The sequence below is a fragment of the Dendrobates tinctorius genome, unplaced genomic scaffold (genome assembly GCF_039654945.1).
Source record: "Dendrobates tinctorius isolate UK_male_01 unplaced genomic scaffold, ASM3965494v1 ptg000219l, whole genome shotgun sequence".
Taxonomy (NCBI): Eukaryota; Metazoa; Chordata; class Amphibia; order Anura; family Dendrobatidae; genus Dendrobates; species Dendrobates tinctorius.
In genome coordinates this window covers 5,965,560-5,978,313 of record NW_027361886.1, presented here as the reverse complement: position 1 = coordinate 5,978,313, position 12,754 = coordinate 5,965,560, and the positions used below count along the sequence as shown (strand labels likewise).

Sequence of the window (12,754 nt, the reverse complement as noted above, 5' to 3'; positions counted from 1 at the left end):
TCGGGATAACCTCAACCATATTAATTATAAACACAGTACACATGCGATTATGCTGCAGCAAAGGAGCCACGGCTGGCGCCTGCCTGCGCAAGGGTCTTTTCCCCCAATATGTATTTGTAAATATTCATTATGTAAACTAGGGGGCAGGTCAGTGAGGGCTCAGTGACCTGTCAGCAGTCTGCATTATGAATAGCTAATCAGAGCACCACATGAAGACCCCCCCCCCCCACAGGCCGCCTCGCTAGGATACCATTAACACAAAACTGAAAATAAAGATTACACAACAAACAAGATAGATTTCATCAACCAAGGTATCATTTAATAAGTATAATGGCGCCGACCTGACACTGTCTGTAGGTTACTGTGCACAATCCTGCCGACAGGTTCCCTTTAACACTGATCCAGAACACAGCACAAAACAAGGAGGTGAAGGTGCTCCTTGCCATTTCAAAGTTTTCCTACCCTTCGGGCATCCTGTTGGTTATTTTCTATGTAGGACAGCCATATTGATACATAGGCCAAACCTACCTCACATTATTTTATACATATGCCTTTGTGACATACAAGACAAAAATATGGAATTAAGAAAAACACAAATGGCTGAAAACATTGATGCGCCAAATTGAACTCACTTCTTTGAGGTGCTCATATCCACTGGCTCTTCGCCCGTCGGTACCTCCACTTTGATAGTGGCCTTCACCTCCCCAGTTTTCAGAAGTTCAGGCATCTTGCCAGACCCAGATTCTGCTTTCATCACAAGCTCCCCATCCAACAGTCCTTTCTCCAGTTTTAACTTCTTGCTGTCGACGTCATTCTGTGTCACCTCTCTCTCCAGCGCCCTTTTTTGACTCCGTGTCCGGCATGCTTCATCCGCCATATCGTTGGACTGAAACATACAAATCAATGATTCTTTAAGAGTCAACACTGTCATGTAACTGCAGTCAAACCGATTAATCACCAACATCTGAATAATCTGACACCTTGTTTCCAAATATCTGCAAAGTGCCCCAGAAAATTACAGCTCGACTGTGAAAGTATATAAAACATCCAGCCCGTATGAGCAAGAGGTGACCCGAGACACAGATTTGAAACTGCACCGGGTGTGTGTAATGATCTACACTAAAATTGTGTGCTGGGGAAGGCAGACAACAGAGTGTTTGTGACCAGCACGAGTTAGATAATAGTGCTCATCCTTGCCAGAGGTATGAACCAACAATTATCTGCAGGCATCTTACAGCTCACAGACTGTGTACAACACTGGACTCCACACTTCTCACTGCAAATTCTAGATTTGGATTTAATATACTTGTGAGAAGGTGATGACAAACCCCAGGTGGCATTTCGTTGTGACATCAAGTCCCCACGTGACCTCTTTAATTTTCCCAGGATGCTGCTGGAGACACAATAGCACTTTCTGGAAAACCGGCCTAAACTGGTTCCAGACAACGCTGCAAGTGACGTTAACCCCTTGCAGTGACATTCGCCTCCCAATTGCTTCCCCCCCCCCCCCCATCTTCAAGGTCTGCCACTTCTGGCATTCCTGTACTGTCCAAAGGAGCATTATTCTTAAGTGAGAGAATACCACATTGATCAGTTTGATTCGTTCATTAACCATATTAATGAGCCATGACAAAATAGGAACTGCAGAGTATAACCTGTGTGCCAATCATCAGCTCACTGGCAGCAAGCACCATGTAACAAACGCTGAAAGGCTGAGATGGGGAGCTCAACTCTCCGGTCAAGTTCCAAGTATGGCCTCGTGGCCTCTAGAGCTCATTATCTGGTGACATAGGGGACCTTATTTGCTATATTCAACAGCAGGAATCAAGAAAATGAATGAGCCTTCTATAAGCTCATTCCAGTCCAGGAGGAACATTTTGTTTTGCTTCGGTACAAAAGAAAATTTAAAGGAGTTCACCAATTTAATACATTTTGTATTTCAATACCTCACCATCATTCTTGATAATATTTGTAGTCGGTGAATGAGAACGCAGGCAGCAACCATGTATATAGGGAGTAGAACACATATCCTGGGCAGTTTGCAGCACATCATTCCCTAGACTGGATCCCATAGTATCAGATGAGAGCAGACTAGGGGACTACATGTACACGGGAATGAGCTCCTTCATGGACAGCAATCCTGCATCTAAAAAGGGTGAGGAAACCCTTTTTAAAGGCTAGAAAGTTATAGACTTCATTTATAGCTAAATCTTTATTTATACACCAGAAAATCTCTTGGGCTACAGTAAACCTTAAAAAGAACGCATTAAAATGGAAGCTGTCAACTGATTCATGCTACCCAAACCATAGAATGAATGGATCTACAAAAAGATATTTTCTCTGAAGTGTTGGAGCGTTTCAGAGAGAAACATACGAGGCTACAAAATTGTGCAGCCAGGCTGACTTATGCGGCCCACAGTTTGGACAGCATGAATAAGGTGAGGCTTGCGCCTCTGGGCTCCAACACGGCCCCTTGTCAATTCAATACTGGTGTGAATTACACCGATCTTGAGCAGTTGGGGCCTCAGTGTGAGCATGCCCATAAAAAGAAAAAAAAAATTTTTAACAGGCACAGGTCCCCCAACTCATGTTGCAGGTACTGTGAATGAAGAATGTCAAGGATGGGACTTAAAAAAAAAAAAAAAAAAACACAACACATAACACAGCTTAGTTTGCAATTGCTAAAAGCAACACAAGATTCCCACTAATTTGTAGGACACAATTGTGCTTTAGAGCTGCCTGTATATATAGCACTAGAATGCTATGGGGACAAAATTGTTGGCCAATTTACTGCATATTGCCCTGTTTTTTGCATTGCACCTTGAACCATGCGCTTCAACACTACAAACCACAATGTGAAACTGATCTTGTCTGTCCAGGTTAGGGTAGTGGACTCCTGTAACAGTTCCACTAATGACAAAAGGAGTCAAAAATTGCACTAGCCATTGAGAGATTTTTTAGTGCCCTCAAATGACAATTACCAAACAATGGTTTTATGATAATGTGAAAAACACCTGTAGGATCACACAAGCGCTTTACTGTGCAATATTGATTACTGAAAGAGTTAACAGCCCCTAGATCTTGGTCTTTTACTGTATGGGCTAATACACCCCTCCACACAGGCAGTGACTAAATGCCATCAGTTCACTTCAATATAACCAAGTACATACAAGATGAGTGAAGACATTTCTAACATGAGTTGTACTCTAGAAAAATTGTATGTGGTCTGGAGAGCGCTAGAAATGCTGAACAAAGCAATGTACTTCATCTAAACGTACACTTCACAGCACTGAACGGGTTACTAAGAGGTTACTGACCTGAACAGCCTGCCCTTAATATCTTGTAATACAGCACAATTCACAATAGGTCTCTTATATCCACCTTGTCTAAGTGTCAATAGCAGTGACGTTAAGTGTACCCAGCTTCCCTAGACTCCTGAACAGTTAAAAATTAAAAAAAAAAAAAAAATCAACATTGAGGGGGGACAAAATTACATCTGCCAGAAGACTAGGCCAAATAATCTATTTTGCAGCATATACTGGTGGCACTGTACAAACTACCCATGTGCTACCACAGCTAGGCATTTTACCTGACGTACTTGACATCCTCACAAGTAGGAGCATCAAGGTAGCTTTGCATTTTATGAAAATGTAATTGGTATCCTTTCTGGTGTGTATTTTTCATAAAAACCCCCAACACACAACAAAGATGCAGAAAAACAATAGTGCTGTTGCAGACAGCAGGAGAAAGAAAACCTACACACACACATTGCAAAGTGAGAGGAATTTGCAGTGTGAAGCCAGCAGTGGGAGCAGCGAGACGAAGAGGGACGCAACAACACAGCAGCGCTTGAGGATCGGCCAGCTTACAGCTGTCTGCCTGAGCGCAATGGGTTAAGCTCTGCCATTTTAGTGTCATTCACTGATATGTCCATTAACGGTGTTACAGAGTAAAATGGAAGTCGTTAACCCTTCGCCTCCAGCAATCAGCCTGAAAAGGAAGTAAAGTGTTCAACTGCAAAAGTTCCTGCATTTCTCTCACATGAAGGAAAGCCTCTTAAATGCATGTAAATGTCTCACGAAGGAGGGGGAAAAGGCTTGATTGAGATTGTAAGGTCACATCCACAGCTCGTGCCGTACTAGCATAATCATTAGACGCACTACTGGAGGAGAATCCCTACTCAGCACACAGGAAAAATGCACCTCACAGACAGGAGATAAGACATAAGGGTCTCACAAAACACTGCATGAGATGGGGCAGATATGAGCCACTTATTCACATCCAGCAGGATTCTGATCTGAATGGGACTTGAAGAAATCCACATCCAAGTTGTACCATAATCTTACATGACATCTACAACAAATCTGTGTAGAAATTTACTCTTACGTACGGTACCTATAAACACGACCTTTTCTTACTTTTGACTCTGCAAAAACTCTTACTGTTTCTCTTATTCATTCTCGTCTCGACTATTGTAACTCTCTTCTAATCGGTCTCCCTCTTACCAAACTCTCCCCTCTCCAATCTGTCTTGAATGCTGCAGCCAGGATCATATTCCTCACCAATCGTTACACCGATGCCTCTACCTTGTGCCAGTCATTACACTGGCTACCCATCCACTCCAGAATTCAGTATAAACTTATTACCCTCACCCACAAAGCCCTCCATGGCTCAGCACCACCCTACATCTCCTCCCTTGTTTCAGTATACCACCCTACCCGCGCCCTCCGTTCTGCTGATGACCTGAGGTTAGTATCCTCAATAGTCAGAACCTCCCACTCCCGTCTCCAAGACGTTACACGTGCCGCGCCAATTCTTTGGAATGCACTTCCCAGGTCAATACGATTAGTCCCCAATCCCCACAATTTTAAGCGTGTCCTGAAAACGCATTTATTCAGACTGGCCTATCGCCTCAACACATTAACCTAACCTATCCCTGTGTGGCAGAGCCAAAAGTTTTACCATAACCAGGTTCCCAGCATCATGTTCCCACATGCTTTATGCATCCATTAGCCCTCTGTGTCTGTACTGTTACACACTTAACATTATGGCTGGTCCATACAATCAGAGCAACTGTTACCACCCACCTTTCGTGTCTACCTCTTTCCTCATAGACTGTAAGCTTGCGAGCAGGGCCCTCACTCCTCTTGCTATTTGTTATAATCTACTGTATGTGATTATTGTTATGCTGTAATGTCTATTGTCTGTACAAATCCCCTCTGAAATGTAAAGTGCTGCGGAATATGTCGGCGGTATAAAAATAAAATTTATTATTATTATTATTATAGGAATGGCAGAAACGATGCAAAGGAGTGTCCCAACTAACAGCAATGGAGTGCAAGAAAGCAAGGATCGGACAGTGCAGTTTTTCCAATGTTACCACTGGTGGGGGCTTATCTCCATTAGGGTCTGGTGGATCCAAACCCTACAGACGGTATGGCCCGTGGTGACCATGAGTGAATGGATGAGCAGGGAACACCACTCGCTTGGTCACCGAGATTTGCCAGAGATTACTGCAGTTTTGCCAATGTTTTTTGGACGCTCTGTGATCAGTAGCTGCAAGGCACATTGCCACTCATCACTTATTGTTCTTACAAAACCCAACAAATTACATTTAAAATCGGTGTAAATTATAGCACAACCCTTCGCCAGCGTGTTTTTCTGGGACATGGACAAAGAAAGATAGCACACACTGTCATTCTACTCCAGGAGGCTTTTGATGAGGACAGGTATATGATTAAGTACAATGCACGCTTGCAAACAGAAAAGCGCACATAATTTTACAGAAAATTTCAGAGATTTTGGGCACGTTATTACAGGTAAAACATGTAAAATAAAGGTTTCCACTGTTTAATCCTTTAAGAACAATGGAATATTTCATTTTACTCACCTTCTTCCAAGGGGTAATCACCATTTTCCCATTAAGATTTATGAGAGTGGATCCAGCTGTAGCTTTAAATAACACGATTCATTTTGCTGCAAAATGCACAGAAAAATGGGGAAAAAAATTCCAAGTGGAATGAAATGATGAAAAATAAAAATGAAGTAACGCTATTGTTTTTTAGGGCTTTCACCATCAGGCAAACTGATCCGGATATCCGACTGTCCAGGTCAATGAGATTTTATCAAAATTAGACCCATAACCTTTTTATTTCACTGTTGATGGAACGGAGTGGGGCCTGATTTTTTTGTGGTAAACTGGTGCAAAAAAAACAAAAAAAACAAAAACAAACACTAGAGCTTAGGTGACGCGAAAAATAAATAAGCCCACAGCACATTTGGCATTTTGAGACTTTGTGGGGGGGGGGGGTTTCCCCTCCCTTCACACTCCAGCTGAAGCCCTTCTAGACATGTGGACCCTTCCCAGGAAGTTAATTCTCGTTTTAATGCAGGACAGTATAAAATAAACACATGTAAAAAAAAAAAAAAAAAAGACACAAAGCACACTACAAAACACTGCAGCAATTAGCCAGTGCATTTACTGCAGATTTACCACAAATTGCCATGTACAGCTCTTAAGAGCAGCACATTGTTCTATGGACTTTACCCTGTACATGTGGCACAACCACCACAAATCATGGAAAAATGTATGTGGCGCCCTAGGGTTTCCACTTATTTTTTTTAAATGGAGAAACACCTTTGTCAACTCAATAGTTAACTGTTGGCCTTGAGCGCGAATATTATGACCTGTTTCAAGGAATAAGTGGGAGGAAACCCATACTGTATTTTTGGAGATACTTTTTATGGCGCCATGTTAGGCTAGTTTCACACTTGCTTTTTTTTGCAGCGCGTTTTTCCCGCAAAAAAACGCATTGAAAAAACGCATACATAAGCATACAACTGCTGCGTTTTTTTCAAGCATTTTTATGAGCATGCATGAAAAAAACGCAGCGTTTTTATGCGTTTGTATGCGTTTTTAGCGCGTTTGCGTTTTTTTCCAACATTTTTAGGTGGCCCCTCACACTACCCAAACCATGACTTTACTAACCCTAACCCTGACCCTAACCCTAACCCTGACCCTAACCCTGACCCTAACCCTTAACCAAATCATACTTAACCCTAACCCAAACCCTAAACCCTAACTAACCCTAACCCTAACCCTGACCCTAACCCTTAACAAAACCATACTTAACCCTAACCCTGACCCTAACCCTAACCCTAACCCTGACCCTGACCCTAACCCTTAACCAAACCATACTTAACCCTAATCCTGACCCTAACCCTGACCCTAACCCTAACCCTTAACAAAACCATACTAACCCTAATCCTGACCCTAACCCTGACCCTAATCCTTAACAAAACCATACTTAACCCTAATCCTGACCCTAACCCTGACCCTAACCCTGACCCTAACCCTGACCCTAATCCTGACCCTAACCATGACCCTAATCCTTAACAAAACCATACTTAACCCTAATCCTGACCCTAACCCTGACCCTAACCCTAACCCTAACCCTGACCCTAACCCTAACCCTAACCCTTAACAAAACCATACTTAACCCTAATCCTGACCCTAACCATGACCCTAATCCTTAACAAAACCATACTTAACCCTAACCCTGACCCAAACCCCAACCCTAACCCTGACCATAACCCTAACCCTAAACCCCCTTAACTAACCCTAACTCTAACCCAAACCCCTAAATTCCATGGTTTTAAAAAAAAAACGCATATGCAAAAAAACGCATACATGAGCATGCCAGTGCGCACATATGCGCATCCATAGGCTATAATGGCCATTTTTAGCGCAAAACGTGCGCATATGTGCGCATGCGCTTTTTTGCAGGGCCAAAAAATGCAACATGCTGCGTCTGGAAAATCCCAACGCACACCCCAAAAAAACGCAGCGCATGAAAATCGCATACATGCGCTTACCAGCGCGCAGGTATGCGCACCCATGTTAAATATAGGGGAAAAAACGCATGCGCAGGTGTGCGTTTTTTTCCAGCGCTAAAAAACGCAAATGTGAAAACCAGCCTTAAGAAACTGGAGAATTCTCTAAATAAGTTAAAGGAGAGTTCATAAACAGATAAATGAGAATCCTCTGTACCGATCACAACCATTAGTTAGTTGCTTAATCATGACCTCTTGATATTCATTTATTTTTCACATCTTCGGTATATGTGGAACAACCTGATTTAAAAAATGGCATATCTGATGTTAAAGGGAACCTGTCAGCAGGATTGTGCACAGTAACCTACAGACACCGTCAGGTCAGTGCCATTATACTGATTAGGGATCATACTCACATGCGAGAAACTCAGACGAGTCTCGCATGTCAATACCCGGCACTGCCGCCGACACTCGGATCGGAGCGTTCAGCTGTATAGAAATACATGCAGCTGCACACTCCGGTCCGAGATTCTTGCATGTGAGTATGAGCCCTAAAAAGGATACCTTGGTTGATTAAATCCGTCTTGCGGTTGTTGTTTAATCTTTATTAGTTTTTAGTTAATGATATGCTCATGTCCTAAGGAGGGGGATCATGTATGTGATGCTCGGATTAGATATTCATAATGCAGACTGCTGACAGGTCACTGCTGCCTCACTGACCTGCCCCCTATTTCAGATTGCCGATAGATGCTACTGCGCAGGCGTCATCTTGCTTGGGTTATATAGAGTCTGCATTAGGCCACCACGGAGCATGAGCATATCATTAATCTTTATTTTCAGTTTTGAGTTAAACAACCACAAGACGGATTTCATCAAGCAAAGGTCTCATTGTAATCAGTATCACAGCGCCAACCTGACCATGTGTGTAGTTTACTGAGCACAATCCTGCTGACGAGGTTCCCTTTAAGAAAATATTAAATCGATTGAGAGCATAATATATACACATACATACATATATATACACATACACACATATATATATATATATATATATATATACATACATACATACATACATACATACATACATACATATACACACACACACCCTTAAACTCTCACTGCCAAGTCTGATCTATGAAAATATTGAAAAAGTTTATGGTGTTCACACTGCTGCTATATACTCGTCCGATAGAAGTTCCTTCTGATCTGATGACAATTATAGCGCATCACAAAGATTAGAATCATAAAGCTGTGATAAACGTCAATACAAGGTCAGTAATGTCCATAGTACAATGCATCTTGCACACCATTCAACTAATGGGTTTTCCAGAGGCTTCATCCTTTACCAGTCACTGAACATATATTTTGGAATGTAGATAACAAAGACTGTATACTTCTGTTAATAATGAGTGACTATAAAGTAAACATTTGGAGAGAGGACCTTGTGTTGAACAGCAATCAGGTTTCACAGGGTCCAAGGAAGTGAATATATATGTTACATGACCAGCCAGCCTGTAGTGGGGGGGAGGGGTGAGATTAGGTGCATCATTAAGATTCTGCAGGAATAAGATCTTGCATTTGCCTTCTAGTGACACAGATGGACATGCAAACCAATCTTAACAGACAAGCTCAGGTTACGAGTTCGCTTCACTTGCCTACTAGAAAAAGGTGATGGGGGGGGGGAATAAGGAAGTGTACATCTCTGGGCCCATTACAATTAGGAGGTTTACCGCAAGTTAAGAACAGGAGTCAAATTATTTTCACAGGTATTAGCCAATAGGACAGGGGTCCCCAACCAGTAGCTCGGGAGCCACATGTGGCTCGCGGTCCCATGAATTGTGACCCGCGGCTGTCTACTAGACCTGGGCCTAATGCACCAAGCTGGCAAACAGGTATGAAGAGTACATCTCAAAGTGGTGAATTTTGTGAGTAGCTCTGCACAGAAGAGCAGATTTGGATGCACATTTACTGGTCTTCGGGTTCCATCATACTAAACGATGCACCAGCGATCCCGACAACAATACGACCTTGTCAGGATTGCTGGTGCCTGGCTACATGATCGCTGGTGAGCTGTCAAACAGGCACACTCACCAGCAATCAGGACCAGCGAGGACGCTGGTATTCAAGGTAAATGTCAGGTAACTAAGCGCACGCGTCACTTAGGCTAGCTTTACACTAGCGTTCTCGAGCGCAGCGCAGGGCCATCGCTAAGCCCCGCCCCCTCCGTCAGTTCCTCCTATGATCGCATGATGCTGCATGCGATCAGCGTACCCTATATTTAGCGTCGGGTAAGCGGACCGTGCGCTGGTCTGATTTTGCTGGCGCTGCGCCCAGCGCACAAAAACGCGTTGTGTTGCATTTTTGAGGGTGGAGCTTTGCGGCGGCCCTGCGCCAGAGAACGCTAGTGTGAAACTAGCCTTAGTTACCCACTGTGTACCTTGGATACCATCTCCCAGCGCGAACACGCAGGTAATCCAAGGTACACAGCGGGTAACAGTGACGCGTGGGCTTAGTTACCCGATATTTACCTTGGATACCAGCTCCCAGCCTCTGCTTACAGCACTGGGAGCTCGCTGATCCTTTGTCTCCCGCTGCCACACGCAGCGATGCGTGCTGGCCAGCGGGAGACCAACAATCAAAAAATGGCCCAGGACACTCCTGCACGATCAGCGATATCCGGTGGGGGGGGGGGGGGCGGTCGCTGATGCATGTCACACACAGCGAGAACGCTAGCGAGATCGCTGTTGCGTCACAAAATCAGCGATCTCGCTGTGTGTGACGGGGCCTTTAGGGGTTTAGAGAGGTTTTAGGTATGGTACGCTGGAGGATGGTACTACCTGTTAGAGGAGGTGCTCAAAGCTGGATGTGACTGTGTTGGGAGTCCTTGAAAGGAGAATACTGAATTGGGGCATTGTGGGAACCTCTGGATCTCATTGTACTGCTTTGGAGTGATTTCTGTGGAAAAGCTTTGGTTATCATTATACCCGTAATGGGGGCATTGGTTGACACTACTTTGCGGGGGGACAGGAGCAGGACGTTGCTTGTGACCCCCTCTCAGTGCAGAATGTGGCTCTCAAGGTCAAAAAAGTTGGGGGGACCACTGCAATAGGATACAAGCCATTACATTTATACAGAAGAAATTTCAAGATGTAGAAAATGCCTTAAAAATAAACGCCAGTTCGTATTGGTTTCCACTATTGCATCAATGCATGTGTTATTCAGCACCGAGGAAAAAATAAATTGCAGCATGCACTGCTCTGGTCCATTTTATAGCCCAGACTAGCACATATAATTTCAGGCAGCAGCTCCTGCACCTTTCCTGTAATTTGAGGACAAGACTGTCCTGGGTTTTATTCTAATATGGCCATTAGAGCCCAGCCTAATAGTGTAGTTTTTGAAGCAATAAAAATGAAAAGGGCACAGATGGACAATATTAAATGGGGTCAGAATGCAAATGCTGCAGTAAATTAAGAAACAATTGGTCGGCTGCAGCACTCACACGTGTGTCCATGGATGTTGATGCCAGAGGACTGTTGGGAAAAGGAGTGCTGAGCACAAAGGATTGACATGAGTCTGGGGGGGTTGGACTTTACTTTTTTCACCTCATTTCACCACTGTGGAGAAAGTCGCAGACAATCAGCCATCTTTATAATACAAGGAAGGCTTGAGACAGAATAGGCCATGAAAATTTCTGCAAAATCTCACAACCCTATCCTCTACAAGTCAAAGAGATTAAACAAGCTAGAATAGGACATATGAACTGGGATATCCTTTTAGGACAACCCCTTTAAAACAGCTACAATAACAATGGTTTGTCAGTGTAAATAAAAATTGGGACACCATGACATACTACAAGAAAATCTGGTGAGCTGTAGTTATTTCTTGTCAAAATTGGAAAATCTGAAGAAATGCAGCAATATGTTGAACAGTATTAAAGAACAGTTTTTGTGTTTTAAACAGTTGAAAAAGCATTAACACACAAGAGATTTTTTTCACAAGTTTTTTCTAGTGCAATTTGAGTGTTTTAGAGCTGCCAATCTTATTATTGCAGCAAAGTTCCCTAAAATGGTTACAATTACCAAGGGACTCCTAATGCCATTCCCACCTTAAAAAAAGCTTGATGATGGCAGATAAAGAATTCCTTAGATTATTATTGAACTATAAGGTTGTGTGCACTCGCTGCGGATTGTCCTGCGAATTTTTCCACGCGGATTTGTCAAAAACCGCCGGTCAAAAGACCATCGGTTTATCTGCGGATTTCCCCTGCGGTTTGACTTTGGCTTTTTTTTTTAGTTATAGTTATGAATACCACCCATTTATTTTACCAGTGCACTGGAGAAAAAAAAAAATAAAAAAATAGGTATTAGACCTACCGGTAATGATGTTTCCAGGAGTCCATCCTGACAGCACCATGGAGGACGTCCTCCTCCTCCTTACAGGGACAGGAAGCACACGAGAGGTTAAAGGTCACGTCCCACCCCCTCTCCCTCAGTGATTTAACAAGTACCGCAAGGTGGATGATGCTAGTAACAGTTTAATGAAACAATCATATTACAGCATATGACATATCAAAAATACAACATAGCATAACATAACAGGGAGGGAAATACCAGTGCTGTCAGGATGGACTCCTGGAAACATCATTACCGGTAGGTCTAATACCTATTTTCCAGGACGTCCACCTGACAGCACCAAAGCACCTCCTCAGGGTGGGATTACCGCCTGGAGAACTTTTCTCCCGAATGCGGTCTGCTGACCAGCCAACACGTCAAGCTTGTAGTGCTTGCAGAATGTATTCAGATTGGCCCAGGTTGCTGCTCTACAGATTTGGTCAACCGAGGCCCCCGCCCGTTCAGCCCATGAGGCTGATACCGCCCTCGTAGAGTGGGCTTTTATGGACCCTGGCGGGCTAACGCCT

At 43.5% G+C, this 12,754-nt stretch overlaps 1 protein-coding gene across 6 annotated transcripts in view; it reads right to left on the bottom strand.

The window, feature by feature from the left end:
* Positions 1-12,754, bottom strand: part of GATAD2A (GATA zinc finger domain containing 2A) — a 116,768-nt gene that overhangs the window by 53,161 nt on the left and 50,853 nt on the right. For all 6 annotated transcript variants that reach the window (XM_073555142.1, XM_073555141.1, XM_073555138.1 and 3 more), the window contains exon 2: positions 633-886. In XM_073555142.1, the coding sequence (XP_073411243.1) occupies positions 633-886 (254 nt within the window). The remainder of the gene's footprint in view (positions 1-632; positions 887-12,754) is intronic.